This window comes from Rhincodon typus, chromosome 24, assembly GCF_021869965.1.
Source record: "Rhincodon typus isolate 14 chromosome 24, sRhiTyp1.1, whole genome shotgun sequence".
Lineage (NCBI taxonomy): Eukaryota > Metazoa > Chordata > Chondrichthyes > Orectolobiformes > Rhincodontidae > Rhincodon > Rhincodon typus.
In genome coordinates, this window is record NC_063355.1 from 12,807,391 (window position 1) to 12,822,976 (window position 15,586).

At 38.8% G+C, this 15,586-nt stretch overlaps 1 protein-coding gene across 1 annotated transcript; it reads left to right on the forward strand.

Annotated features, from left to right (window-relative positions):
• Positions 1–3,400: 3,400 nt before the first annotated feature.
• On the forward strand, positions 3,401–14,861 carry si:dkey-1k23.3 (heat shock protein beta-1). The gene is made up of 3 exons (XM_020529532.2): positions 3,401–3,942; positions 12,110–12,173; positions 14,189–14,861. The coding sequence occupies exons 1-3, from the start codon at positions 3,609–3,611 to the stop codon at positions 14,526–14,528; spliced, it is 738 nt and encodes a 245-aa protein (XP_020385121.2). The 5' UTR covers positions 3,401–3,608; the 3' UTR covers positions 14,529–14,861.
• The last annotated feature ends 725 nt before the right edge of the window (positions 14,862–15,586 follow it).

Sequence of the window (15,586 nt, forward strand, 5' to 3'; positions counted from 1 at the left end):
TGGAGGTCGAGACATAGCAAGCAAGTGGGCAAATTCCTTCAATTACACGCATAATTAACCTCAGTACCACAGTTGCCATAGGAACACCCAACCGAAGACTCATATGATGAGGTTGATTTTCTGAAAAGCACCGAAGGCTTATTGGGGAAGCTGCTGCACATAGATGACTTTGCAAGAATTATCTCTAATTCACTTATGGTGGAAGGCTAAAGTTAACTTTAATCATGCATCCATAATTATTATTTCCAGCCACAGTGAGCTCATGTTGGCTGTTAATCAGTTTAGATCAGCAAGCACTCACATTCGTATTCATTATTCTACATCATCCAGCAATTCATGTTCAATATAACCAACTTCAACAGCACTTTCATGGAAGGTAACTCACATTGACAGTAAGTTTTGGCCCTATGATTTGCCATTAAAAAAAAACTAAGGCAATCTGCCTCTCACCTAATTGTGAGAAACAAGGCTTTATTCCAGATATCATTAGCATTTCACTTTACGGAGACTCCTCAGTATAGGTGAAGCCACGAAGTCTCAACATTATCTCCCCATTCTGTGTGGAAATGATTATGAGTGCAGGGGAAGAAAAATGCTACAGTCATTCTCATGTCTCTGCGTGAGTGAAAAGGTATATCAGTCCTGCGTTTCCGCCACACATGCTGGGTTTCCTGAGTGGCCCAGTTGTCGTGGGATGCAGGATGAGCAATGCAGAGGTCATCAGGTCACGTTCATAGTGCAGCAAGCTGCAATAATTCCTTCAGAGTAGCTATATTTCAAAAGTATTTTGTGTCTGTAAATTGCTTTCAGATAACCCGAGTTAGTGACAGGTAGTAAAAAGTGCAAGGCTTTCTCTAAGTAATTTATGGTACCAGGAAAGATTGGCCATAAAACCTGCCAGGTTGTTGGAGAAGTCCAAGTTAGTTCAGAAATATCCTTTGGGGAAGGGATGGATCATGTCTATAAGTGATTCCAGTACACCAATAAGTGACTGATTGGTATTGCTGAAGGAACAATTGGGATGGGCAATAAATACTGCTTTAGAAGTGTACCCTGATCCACAGAGCAAATGTATTTTCAAAATGTGTGGATGCCAGGTGAGGTGAGAAAGAGGCATGACATGCCGAGGGTAATTTATCTCTACCCTACCATATCTGACGGCTGAAAAAAGAGTGCACAAACAAATATTGTTTCAAGAATATCTTCCCTTACTAGCTGCAAACTACCCGTATCCACCTTGAGTTTCAAGCAGGACTCAAACTGAAAAGCCAACATCCGTTCTTTAAAGGGACAGGAGTTGTATTGTGATATCTGAAATTGGATCCAATGCTTCTATGCCCATTGTAAGGTGTTCATACAATTGCCAGGTACCAATAAGTAGAGTGTGTGCTGCACAGGACCTGACCATTAGCAGTGATGTTGACCACCCTATCTTTACAGGGACCTCTGGACGCTGTTCCAAAAACAGCAGCGAGATATTTTCCTACTGGTTTTTATTGGATTAGGGCAAGAATGAATTCTTCTCTTGGCTTCACAAGACTCACCCATCCTGCTCCCTCAGGCATGTCTCTCCTCCCCCATTTAAGCATTCACTTTTAACTCAGCACCAGGGAGAAGCCAATGTATGTCTCACCCTCTTGATGGTGAGTTGCATTGAATTCTCCAACATTACATAGATAAGGCCCATTCATAAAAATATTGGGAAATTGCAGCTGATGTACTGAAAGTTCTTCATTTGTTCATTCACAAAATGTAGGCACCTCTGGCAAGGTCAGAATTTATTGTCCATCTCCAACTCCCCATGAGAACGTGATGATGAACCATTGGACTAATGATGTGCAAATGCTGAAAGTATTTTTTGTTTTATTGCATGATCAGGTAATCATGTATATTTCATGTGATGGCACCTGTGTGACAACATGCCACGTAACATTCTTGCAGAAAGGTACTAGACCTATCCTTGAATAGCTGCTGCTGTACCTTTAGAACCCAGTAATAAGTCATTAGTTGACCAGCCTGAAAAATGGTAGAACTCAGACAGTACCAAGGTCTATGGTAAAGTTCTAATTAGCTGCTTCATGAATAAATCTCCTGATACATGGTCTCCATAAGTTCCCTGTTTCAGTGTTCATGTTACCAGTGTTAACATAACAGTCAGGGAAATTAGGGATGAATATTAAGGACCGAGTTCGAAAATTTTGAAACAGCAATGATGAAGGAATGGTGACATATTTCTGCCTCAGAATGGTGTGTGCCTTAAAGCAGGACTTGGGGGTGATTTTGTTCTCATGTTTCTGCTGTCCTTGCCCTTTCACTTGGTGGAGGTGCATCTTGTAGGTGTCACACACCCCAGCTATAAAGAACAATGTGAATGTTTAAGGTGGAAGAAGAGGTGACAATTAAACCACTTTGTCATGGATGGTACCAAGCCTTTTGCATGCTGTTGCTGCTGCACACATTCAGACAAATGGACAGTATTCCTTCACACTCCTGACTTGTGCCTTGCAGATGGTGGGAAGTCTATGGTGAGTGGAGGAGGTTGAGTCATGCAATGCAGAATTCCCAGAATCCGACTTGCATTTGCAGCCCAAGTGTAGCTGACAGGAAAGATTTAACAGGCGAAGGAATTTTTTTTCCCTAGAAGTAAAAGCTGAGCAGTGACCTGATAGAACTCTTTAACAGTGTGAAGATATTGATTGGACAGCCATTGAAAAGGTGTTTCAACTTGTGAATCTGAAAGAACAGGCCATAAGTCCAAAATAGTCATTAATGAATCCAAAATAAAATTCAGAAGTCTCATTTGCCCAGAGAGTATTTAGAATTTGTAAATTCTACTCTACCTTGTTGCCAGATATAGTTGAGTTGAATGTGTTAAGAGGATATTAGTTAAGTGCATTTGGGAGAAAGGATGAAAGAATTTGGAGATAGTGTTTGATTAAGCAATGTCGAAGGAGGTTTATGTAGAGCATAAACCCTGACACAGACCAGATGAGCTGAATGGCCTGTTTCTGAACTGTACATAGCTTTTATGTTCACGTAGAAGATAAATCAGAAATTAAGTTCTGAGGTGCTTCGCTGCATTAGCCCCCATTAACAAAGCCGCTCGCAACTTCATTTGGGTTTGGGGGAAAATTTCTCAGAAACACCTCAACAAATAAAATGTAAAACATACCCACAACATCGATGATAGTCACGAGCAAACAGTAAACTGGAGCAAATGAGGAGCCTGCAACAGCATGTTGCAGTTGAGGTTAGAAAAAACTATTCACAGTAAAAGAGTAACATCAACATGGCAGATCTTTGTAATCCTTGCTGTGGAATGCACACTATAAATAAAATCATTAGTGTCTATTTGTCAAGTCTCTATATATAACTCCTGATGTGGTCGCATTGAGCTGATTGCTGGAAAGTTCTGAGCTCCCTGTGCCAGATCAGAGGCACATTTATTTGTGATGAAGTTATGTATGGGGTGCAAGGCGGCTGTATAAATACAGTCAGATACAGGAACATCCCGGTACAAGCTGCTTGCTTTACCTTCAGCTCACTCATTTTGAAGGACACATTTCCTCAGTTTGAAGTGCACATTTTCTCTTCCCGTCCCTTGGGAAATGGCATTCTCCCATCCCTTTTTCCGGAGTCGGTGGGATGCCTTGCGGAGCTGCTATTCTCCCCGGCGGTTATTTGATCAGGACTTTGGGCTCCCTCCTCTCTCTGAAGAGCCGCTGAAGGACTGGATGCAATGGGTAGAGAATCGGCTCAGCCCGAGCCCTTCTGACAGCACAATACCCAGTTACTGCCCATCACCCCTGCAGCGGCAGCTGCCTGGGGGAATGTCCCTGATCCAGCAGACCTTGGGAAACTGGAAAATCAGCCTTGATGTGAGGCATTTCACCCCTGAGGAGCTCCAGGTGAAGATCCAGGAGGGTTACTTAGAGATTTCAGGTATGTAAACTTCTTTTCTTGAAGAGTACCTTCATGCACACACCTTGGGGGAATAATGGGTAAATGGTAGAATGATTCTCATGCTGTTGAATTGCATCCTGAATGTTCCTTCCACGGTCAGCTGGTTGTGGTGTGGAACTTGAAACTGGAGCTTCTGGAACATACATATAGTCACTAGCTCTGAGTCACAAGACCTCCTTAGATATATCAATGACCAGTAATAACTCAACAACCTCTTTCACATCTCGCATTTTAAGCACTCTACTCTTAATAGCCATGCTTTGAGTTACATAAACTTTAAACATTGGAATTCCTTCCCTAAGCATCCTTAGGTCTCTTTGATGAAGCATTTAGTTACATCGTATGTCTTTCTGCAACTTGGTGTCAAGTTTTGTTTGATGATGCACCAGTTTTTTTACTCTAATAGCACTATGTAAATGCAGGTTGTTGTTGTAACCGCAATTATTTGAGAATATTTTGAAACATTTAACATAATCGCATTTTCTCCACTTTAGTTTTCATTGCCTCTTGAAAGCACTGACCTGTGATGGTCTTCTGGTGCCTACCTCAGGATCCAATTGACCATTTTACATAGATGGGCCTGGACAGGGTGACCCGAAATTAGCATTGTACCAGTGAAAGATATGCCACATTGGAATTCACTGCAGAACCAAATTACTCTTGCTCCTTCAGTATAAAGCCATTCATATCGCAGCACACCCTCACATTAATTTGTGTCCACAAAGTGTGGTGTGTTTAAGATTTAAACACGTCTAATCCAACGTTGGAGAATATCAATGCCACGTTATTTCGATAACATTACCAAAATATTAAGATTTAATTAAAAATCAGTTGACAAAGGATAATTGCTCCAAATTATGAAACTATAGAAATGTTGAAATTCCCTGTCCTTCACTGTTTCAAAATTAAGAATCCTTTTAAGTTGTATTCCTGTCTCCAAATTCGTCTCAGATGTACGTCCGGATAAGCATTCATTTACAGATGAAGCATCATATTTCAGATGCTCCTTTGCTTCCGTATTGAACTGAAATGGTCAGATTGCACTATTGTGTTTGAGTGCTCATCACTGAGACACCAGGGAGATAGTGGCACAGTGCAGGATTATGCCAGGATCCATGCGGGGCAGGGGGTGGGGGAGCTATGTTTGGTGAAGATTTGGTGAACATAGCTCCTTTCACTGCTTTCCTTGGTGCACCATTTTCACAGAAACGCTGTGCTTGCCTAACACCGCTACAAAAACAGTACCCAGATGCATGTGAGGAGCAGAAAGGTTTGACTGTGAATTTCACTGCTCAGAATCTCTGTTCGCTGGTGTAAGAGGGCTGGGTTCAGAGGGAAAACTTTGAGCTATTCAGTCTTGGATCACTGCAACTAAAGGGTTACAGGACAAATCATAGAGGCATATACAACAATGACTGCACTTCAAAAGTACATAATGTGCCTTGAGGCACCCAGCTCTCGTAAAAGCATTATATAAATACAAGTCTTTCTTTTTTTTTATAAGATATTAAATGTTACAGAATAGGTAAATCTAGAACATCATTAGGAGATCCATATCAAATTGTAAAAGGCATCAGTGTTCTATAGATATGAGCTGAGATATGAACTGAGAGTTCAGTTTTCATATGATTGAAGAACTAAATTAATATTGTGAAATCAAACATATTGGTAGGTTGCCATTTACCTTTAAGCCTAAGTTTGACAAATTTTTAAATTCTTTGAGGCGATCTGGTGAGAAAGTAGAGTTGGGTCAAGGATAAGTCATGATCTTATCGAAAGGCAGACCAGTTTTGAGGGGTTGTATGGCCTACATCTGCCTTTGTTTCTTATGTACTTCTTTTTTTGTTTACGTGCATTCATGGGATGTGGGCATTGTTGGCTAATTACCCAAATGGCAGTTTCCTTCCCTAAAAGGCAACAGTGAGCCCAATGGGTCTTTCTAACCAGTGACAATGGTCATCATTCAACTCCAGACTTTTTAAACATTGAATTCAAATTTCGCCATCGGTCTTGGCAGGATTTGGATGCACGTGCCAAGAACATTACCTGGATTAATAGTGATAATACCCCTTGGCCACCACTTTCCCCATTTGAATTAACAATAGGATTCGGGGTCACATTCAAACAGACAAAAAGGATAGACATATTAATACTGCATTCTTCACAACCACAGGACTTTCCAAATCATTTTAGAGTCAATTAAGTAATTCTGAGTACAATAAAAGTAAAAATCAAAGTATCAATAAGAATGAATTGAATGATAATATAGAGAGATTCTAGATCTATGAACCAGGATGGTTTTCCTCATCACTGTGTTTTTTGTAATCTCATAGAACCTTTGCTGTTCATGACACAGGGCTATGTGCATTGAAACAATTCAGCTACAAATTGGAACTGTCACATGCAATAATGAATCAAATAAATGGATAAGAACATTTAAATGCTTTCAGGTTTGGTCCACAGTAGGATTTACTAGCATAACATTCAGAATAATTCTTCCCTGCAATTCAAAAGACTTTTACAAGTTCCCATCACCCACGGTGCATGCTCGATCCATTTTTTTCCCTGAAGATTGCAGTCAAAGTCCCACAGCAGAGTAGGAACCCAGTTTGCATGTTTAAGTAATCCCCATCCGTTTTTAGATGAAGCTGTTAAATGGATGTGTAACCCTTGTGTTGTGTTCATGAAGAGATACCCATCCTGATTTTCAATTGCTGGCTGCCATTATTTAAGTTTGAAAACAGGCACCACAAGCTTAAATATTACCCATTCACCTTACTGTCTCAATTCCTGAATTGTGTCCACATGGGTTAGAATGTTATCACTTGCCTTTGGAAACTTATTGCAGTATGTGCCAATCCCATATGGAGAAAAAACATTAAATTATGTGTGTCCCAAAAGATGTAGCCCTTGAAAATACCTTTATATTCACCTATTGCAAGAGACTTATCTCATTGGCACTGTGTTGATCTGCGTTACAAGATACAATAAGCCAAGAACTGATTTTTACGAAATTTTTTGAACAAGGGCAAAATGGTTGCAATCCTCCAGCACCACACCCGAATTTCCACTCTCACTGAATTCAATATCTTTGGAGGCGTCTCATTTGGTCCTTGTTGTCTGATCAACTTGAATTACAGACAGCTTCTTCAGTACTTCCTCCTTATCAATTTTAAATCCTTCAAGTGACTGAGTTTCCTCCTCTGTCACCATTGCCTGGGCAATATCTGGCCCATAGGTAAAAACAGATGAAAACTATTCATTTCATACCTCATTTACTCCTTTTGCTTCTAAGTTTAGATTCCCTTTTTGATCTGTAATAGACTCTACTCCTTTTACCACACTTTTGCTAATGATAGAAGACAGATGATGGATTGATACCTTATAGTAGACTTGGGGATTTCCTTTTATATTAGCTCCCATTTTATTTTTGTAATCCCTCTTTCCTTCTTGTCTCTGCTTTTTCACCTCATTTCTGAACCTTCTGTATCCAGCTTGGTTCTCGATTGTATTTTCTACCTGATATATATACACCACTTTTTTTTTCTTCTTCTTTAACTTAATTTCAATCTCCTTTTCATTCTGGGAGCACTGGATTTAGTTGTCCTACCTTTCCCTTTTGAGGCAATAATTACTGAATAATTTATTTTAAACATCCACATACTAGCATACAGCAGCAAATACACCACTGTAAATATCATAAAAGTAGTTGTATATGTGACCAAACTTTTATCAAATGTCATAGCATGTTATCATTACCTGTAACATATTATCCCTAAGTAAAGGCAAAGATTGTTGGACAGAACACTCTCGGTGTACTAGAATTAGAAATATGTATTTGATTTTTAAAATGCCATTTAAGATCTATTCGGTGACAGCACTCAAAACAAAGATACGTCCCCTTATCATTGACAAGAATGATTGCCGCACCAAATGTATAAAATGCAACACAGCTTAAACCAGTCAATCTTTGAATAATAAAAATTGCCCTTAAACCAGTCAATCTTTGAATAATAAAAATTGCCATGCTCATGCTTCATGGTCTTCAGGTAAACAAGATGCAAGGTTCTGTACTAGAAGTCACCCCCTTCACCTTCCTCAGACATGTTTAGCTGGAGCTGACGTTATGCATATGGTATAATCCAAAAGAAATTTACGACTATGCACTTTGTTTCAACGTCTGTGGCATATTCTCGCCGTCTCACTGAGGGACAAAATCATGAATGCTGTCGTCTTCTCAGGCAAATCTCCCAGGTATGTTTGCATTTGTGAGGCAGAGATGATTTTACAGACAGGGTCATATTAGCAGGATGGAATACACACACCTTTCCAAGGATGATCAGTCTGAGCAGGGAGTCAGATGATCAGAGGAATGTCCAAAACTCCACTTTAAGAATGCTTAAAAGTACAACATAAAGGCCCTAAACATTGATTTTTGCAGCTGCGAGATGCTAGCAATCAATGGAGGGAGAAAGAAATGTTACTTGTATGGGTCAGTGTGCATAGCAACAGATGCCAACATTGAAAACAGCGGCTCACACCAATTACTTAATAAACTCCTGACATATAGCACTTGTGAAAGAAATTGTGTCTCATGGATTGGTCTCTTCAGTCATCAGCAATCGTGTATCATATAAAATTAATTCATTGCCAATGAATTCACTGCAAGCCATCACCTTAAGCAGATGGAAGGATGTTTATTATGACAATGGATTTTATGTCACCTGCACGTTAACAAATCTCTGTGTTCCTGTAATTTAGCTGTAGGTGATGCTGTAAAACACAAAAGGCTGTACTTTCAGGGTGATTAACTGCAAAGACAATGAGATTTAAAATAAAACTTTTAAAAATGTGATGTTCTTCCATCAGTGCAGAGGCACTGGCCATTGTAATCAGCTCCCTGAGTCTGTTGCACCTAATCTGAGCTTCCCTTCCACATAGATTGTCTGGTCAGGGTCAAGTGAACATCTCTCTGGCAGAAGAAACTAACTGAGCCTGTGCTAGGATTGTTAAAAAAAATCAAAATTATGACCAAGCAGAAAGTGCTAAAAAATCTCAGCAACTTGCAACATCTGGTGGCGACTTGCACTTGTAGACCACTAGATGGTGCTATTATCAGGATAATAGAAAGTTTTGCTTGTATTATTTAATCAAATGAAAGGCTGTTGCCAATAACAGTGCATGAACATCAATGTCAATATAGCATTCTGCTAATTGCTATTATTAGCAGAAAAAAATTAGCAAGTTAATATTTCCTTATGTGTTTCAGTGTGCAGGTTTGTTTGCTTATCGCTTCTGTGAAATAGCTTGGGATGCTTTACTACATTATAGGTTCCACTTAAACGCAAGTATTCGCAATTACTTTAGAGGACCGAGGAACATCACACTAATCATACCATCAGTTATTACAACTCTACAAATATTTTGTCTTTCTTAGCATTCTGTTCTGAAATTTGCACGACAGTTGCATCCAGATGCACCTGCAATCTGAACTCAAACTAACTACATAGTTTAAAAATCTGTGCCTTTGTAAGTTGTTTGCATAATCACAATCCGTGCAAGTCTCTTCGATGTTTTATGTCTGTCTATCAAACTATCCATCTGCATGAATTTCTGCCTGTAAAACTGACCTCATCCATGATCTCAAACATGAGTTTCTTCCAGCTGCATTTTATCAGGGTGCATTGAGGCAGGTATTTTACAACATTGTGACCAAATTTCCAAGCAGAGCTGGAACCATACTCTGTTCGTCAGTCTGTTTGCATCTTTTCAGAAAGTTTTAAAAATGTTTCCTCATTAAGACCTACTCAGTTTTTAATTCCTCTTTAACCCACTTTTTTTAACTAGGCAAGTTAAAATCAGTCTGAAGAGCTTCTCTGTTTTACAGATTTTTTTGGTGAAATGAGTTGAAACTTAATCATTCATGCTCTGTGTGTTTGGTTTCTCCTTGTGATCTAATTGATTGATTTGATTCGTTATTGTCACATGTACCTAGGTACAATGAAAAGTTTTGTTTTGCATGCAATACAGGCAGATCATACCATACACAGTGCATTGGGGTAATAGAACAGAGCGAAGAATACAATGTCACATCTCCAGAGAAGGTGCACAAAGAGTGAGACCAACATTAAATTTAAAAATTGAGAAGGTCATTCAGACGTCTAATTACAGCGGGGGAGAAGCTGTTGTTGAATTTGTTGGTACATGTGTTTAAGCTTTTGTATCTTCTGCTCAATGGAAGAGATTGGAAGAGGCTATAACAGAGTGGGAGGGTTTAAGATTAAAAAATTTTAAGGACTTCCAATTTCTGGTATTGATACTTTGAGACTGAACTTCTTATTGGTGACTATTATTTAAGGGAGATTTTTTTTTAAAGAAAGTGAATATAAATTAGTTCATCAACGCTCTTTCTACACATCCAATTATACCTACAGAATTTATTGCTTTTATACAGTGTATAGTCGGTGAAAAGGAATGAAAGTGCCACAGCTTGGCATGGAAATATAAGGAACAGTGTGGGTAGAGGGCATAGCCTGGCATGGGCAGCTTGAGGGACTAAAGGACAGATGGCTGGAGGGGTATGAAGGGGCAGGGATGAGATATGGGAAGTGTGTGGTGGGACAAGCGGGCTAGCTGACCCCAAAATTTCCCTGACTCTCGCTACCTGCTTTGAGAATGAAACTAAAGCAAAGTTACGACTGGTTTGTGAAGGAATTCAATGTGCCAATGTAGAGGGGCAAGTAGTATAAAAGTCCCATATCGCAATGCTCCAGTCTTAGTCTTGTTATAGGAGGGGTATGTGGGCTTGAGGTAAGGCGTTGAAATTAAGAATTTATTTATATAAGGGGAGGCAAGCATTTTGAGTGAATCACTGAGTCAATCTTAATCCTCCTAATAAAGGTTACAAGCCCATAGTGTTGGCAGCCTGAGATTCTTATGCATCCTCTTCCCCATTTTGAATGTTGTATTCTGCTGTAGTAAAGGGAGATGGAGAGAGTCAGGGAAAATGTAAATATCTGAAAACGACGGAAACCATTTTGTGCCGTTCAATGTTTCGCTTGCTTGATGGAATGTAAGATGATTAAAATCAAGACATATCATGCTCTCTCCTCCTTTAGCTCTTTCTTTTCCAGGACTTCATGTCAATATAGATCAACCTCTTCGTCTTCCCAACTTCATACAACATACAGGCATTTTAAATTCAGGACAGATGCCACTGTTTCCTTGCTCCCATTCTTTCTGTAGGGCTTGGCCCTTCATCCATAAGCTTCAGTTGAACAATATCGAATAATTTGAGTATTTGCTAATTTGTAGAGTGTCTAAAGAAAAAGTTAAGACCATAACAATGGCAAAGGAAGTCATAAGTTTTACTTCCACATAATGGTACGCTTCTCCATCAACAGGCCATGGTATTATTGGAATACTGGAAGATTCATCTGAAACCATATTGCTTTGATTTTTTTTGTGTGAAAATGTTGCTCAATTTTGCCATCAACCCTGAAAATTCAGGATTTCATTAATATATCTGATTGGAAATGGGATGGGAAGTGACAAGGACAGACAGATAAGTTCTAAAAAGCTAAGGTAAGCATTGCCCCATTAAAAACAAAGCTTGGGCATATATGCCCATTTTACAATGTTTTGAAGTTACAGAATCTCAATTTTGTTTCGTTTTCAATTTTCTTCCCTGATATTTTGAAGGAATTTACTGATGTTGAATTACTGCTCCATGATACTGGCTGCCTTCCAGCACCTCACCTCACCCATAGCAGCTAAACTGTGGGCAATAGCCCAGACACTAAGCACAGTCAAGTTATTTTACATTGGGTGACAAAATAGGTGGGATTTTTCTATCCTTGTCCTATGTACATTTTCCACCAGGCGGTATATTTTTATATTGTCTTTGTATACAAAGGGTTGTTGTTAAGTAGCTCCTTAAGCAGGATATTTCTAAGCTGATTTAGCTTAATTGCTAATTAATAAATATTATTCCATTGAACTTATATAGGAAGATAAGAAAGTGCATAAGATCATTGTGATGATACACATGACTGATTATGGTCACATAATTACTTTGAACATCGTGCCTTCATAGTATGACTACAAATTATGACAAATAGATAGACGAAAATGCTTTTGTTTTCAGGAAATCACAAGGAAAAACAAGATCAACATGGGTTTATTTCAAGAAGTTTTACCAGAAAGTACAAGTGAGTACATTGTCCTTTGTTAATCAAGCCGCTACATTGGTAGTTGACTTGAATGTTGTGTTTAATAAGATGATTTGTACTTGCAAATATAATAGAAACAGATAGGAGAAGAGAAACGATAAGTATGACTGCCAATAGAGAGTTTAGCCAGTCTTTTGTTAAAGTAGCAATTTATATTTCACACAATCTGGTAACAAAAAGAAAATGATATAGGTACATGTGAGAATGGAAGCCAGTTAGTTCAGTTCATGAAATGACATGTGGTTCAGATTAACAGCAATAGCATATAGTAAGATAAGTCTGCATTTTGTGAGAGAACATTAACAGGCTTTATTTAACGTAATTCTACACTAGGGGTGACAAGAGAATGTCTCTGGGACCTGCAAACCTGAATCCCAGTTCCATGTGATCTGCTATGTCACTATGTCAGATCTCCCTATACGCAAGTCTGGTAGTTTTTATTACAGTAATTGTAAAGTAAAACCTTTACTCCCCAAGATACAGGTTTGTTTCCCATTCTGTTTGAGGCAGACTTGGGAATTAACTCCCTACCTTGACCCGAGAATGGAAATTATCAGTGACAAAATCAAAACTCTCCGGAAAACAAGCAGGTAATAACTGTTGTATGTGCTGTGATGCCAACCACTACCAGCTTGTGGTCAGGGTATTTTGCTGCCATCAACAGCTTTCCTTGGCTTGGTCTAACGCTACTTGGTTTGCAGTGGTGGAGGCAAACCATTAGAGAGTCTTAATGGAAACTGGCTCTTGTTTTTAACAAGATGTAGCTTATTGCAATAACGTACAAGTTACATGAGTAAGTCAAATATTCTTACAAAGACTATGAGGAAATCTAAATGGTAAGTAGGGCTTCCTCTTTGAGATCCAAAACTGTTCCGCCTTTGTGCCTCCTGCAAGTTTTTATGACATCATCACGTTGGGTGGAACTTAATGCAGTTTCTGTTAATGCATTAACCGTTTCAGAACCATTTCCTGAAACAACACTCATGCTATACCATATGTGGGAGAGAAACAGAAAGGAGGTGTCAGTGAGTGTGTAATTGTACGTGTATAATTATTTCAAGATTCATTGAATAAGTTGCAACAAAAAAACAGGCTGCTCTTTTGTGGTGTCACACACAGGGGAAGGCTAAGGGCACTTTTCAATTCAAGCAGGTCAAGAGAATGGCAACATAGTTACAAAATAAAGGCAGGGAAAGTGAGATAGGCAGGAGAGGGCTTGAAAGAAGGGATTGAAGTGAAGGAAGGAGGAAAAATTGGAAGGCATGGGCGAGAGGAAGGGAGGTGAAAGAAGGAGGATGGGGAGTGCAGCAGAGAAATGGGTCAGTGTAAAGATGGGAAATTAATGACATTGTATATGCTTGGACAGTGCAATCTAAATTCAGAATTATAACTTTTGTTTAAAAATTAGTCCAAATGTAAACTGGGTGCTATAGCGGCATTTAAAGATGAAAAGACAATTCAATAAATAAATGTAACCATTTTATTGTGATAAATACAGTATGCTGATTTTTCAAAACAATGTGTTTCATCTCTTCATTCATACAATGAAAATGCTGTTACTGAGATGATCAAAGCAGAAAAAGAGTAGGAATCATTGTGAACATTCTGTTGAATTCCAATGTCCAGGTTAATTGCACAATTACAGGTTAATGCACTGTCGTTACATTGTGTGTCATGAATGTTGAAAAGTTAGCCTAATGCTCTTCACATTGAAAATACGAAGTACCATCGATAGAAGTAATACCAGTGGACTGAGTACCTCATGTACCTATTATGGATATCTCAGATACCAACTGTAGATAGTATAGATATTAGAAAGAAACAGAATCCTGCAATATAAATGGAAGATGTTGTATATGGAGTAAACACCAATCTTGAGGAAGCATCATGTTACAGAATTCACACTGTGTTTTTAGCTTGCATAGCACATTTGTTGGGTTTCCCATAAATAAAACTAATCCTTGTTTCTGTTCTATTTTAAAATGTTATGGTAGGCTTCCTTCAGATGTGGACACCCTGTCTGTGACCTCATCCTTGACTTCTGATGGGATCCTAATTGTGGAAGCTCCACTGCCCAATCCTGCTGTCCAGGTCCCTGTGGAAATAACAGCTCCTGTTCAAACAGAAGAGAAATCTGAAGCTGAGAGGGAAGTGGAGGCTGACAAAGAGAGAGAGGAGAAGATAGATCAAGGGAAGGAGCTAGAGGAAGACTCAGGGCTTCCAAAGGAACAGGGCAAGGATGCACCACAAGAGCTGGAGCCAGACAAAGAAGAGGCAGAGCAAGAGAAAGTGGAACTGCAAGAACAAGACCAGGAAGCGACCGAAATGAAATAAGAATTGGTGGAGAAAAGACAGCAGGCAAACTTGATAAGGAATGTTTCAATTAAAAGACTGCTAATTAGCTTAAAGCAAGCTATTATTTTAATAACTTTAGTGAAAAAGAATCTGCACTAATGTAAACAGTTGAACAAGAATGTTTGACAAAATCTGGAATCATTCACATTTTGATATCAGTAAAGCAATGAGAATATTGAGAAATCCCAAGAGATATTCGCACTAACCAAATGTATTATTTGGAAGTGTCTTAAATATTTGATTTACATAATAAACAGCCAACGTTTGGAACATTATGTTTTGTACTGAAACTATTAACAAGTGCCTCTACTTTCAATATGTTGCAGAAAATAACAGATATCTAAATGTGGTTACAAGGCAATAATGTACTCTTGAAATTCAGAGATGCTGAAAGTGCAAAGCTTTTTATGATTTGTAATTGTAGTTTAAAGCCTAAGGTTAGGTTGCCTCTAATTTAGTTGTATAATTATATGCTGTTCATTTTATGGATGACCAGATTCCATTTTGTTGGTTCTTTGTTTAGAGATTGCAGAGGCAATGTGTGGGCAGTGATTGCCCACGTGTACTGTGCCCCGATGCACAATGACCCTTGTGCTGAAAATTTTACCTGAGTTTTGTGATAAATCATTTACTCTTAACTGCAACACACTTGTAACCAGAACATAATATAATCATTTGTAAAAGTGGAAAGAAGTACAAAATTACTGCCATCTTTTCTAGTCTACGTAATGGTTGAGGGAAAATGTGACCCATGCTTACTTTAAGGTTTCAAATAGTGCCCCCTTTGAATCACCATGAATACTATAGCAGAATATTATGCTAATATACGTGTAGGAACTCAAGTGCCTCACGGTCATGATTTATGGGCAGCATGGTGGCTCAGTGGTTAGCACTGCTGCACAATTCCATTAGCTTCCCTTTGAACGGGTAATATTTGCATGTCATTGCACAACGATGTATATATGCACTTTTTTGACATTCCAAAATTGCATGGTACACTGACATAAAGGACACAAGGACGTATGAAGCCAGTTGTG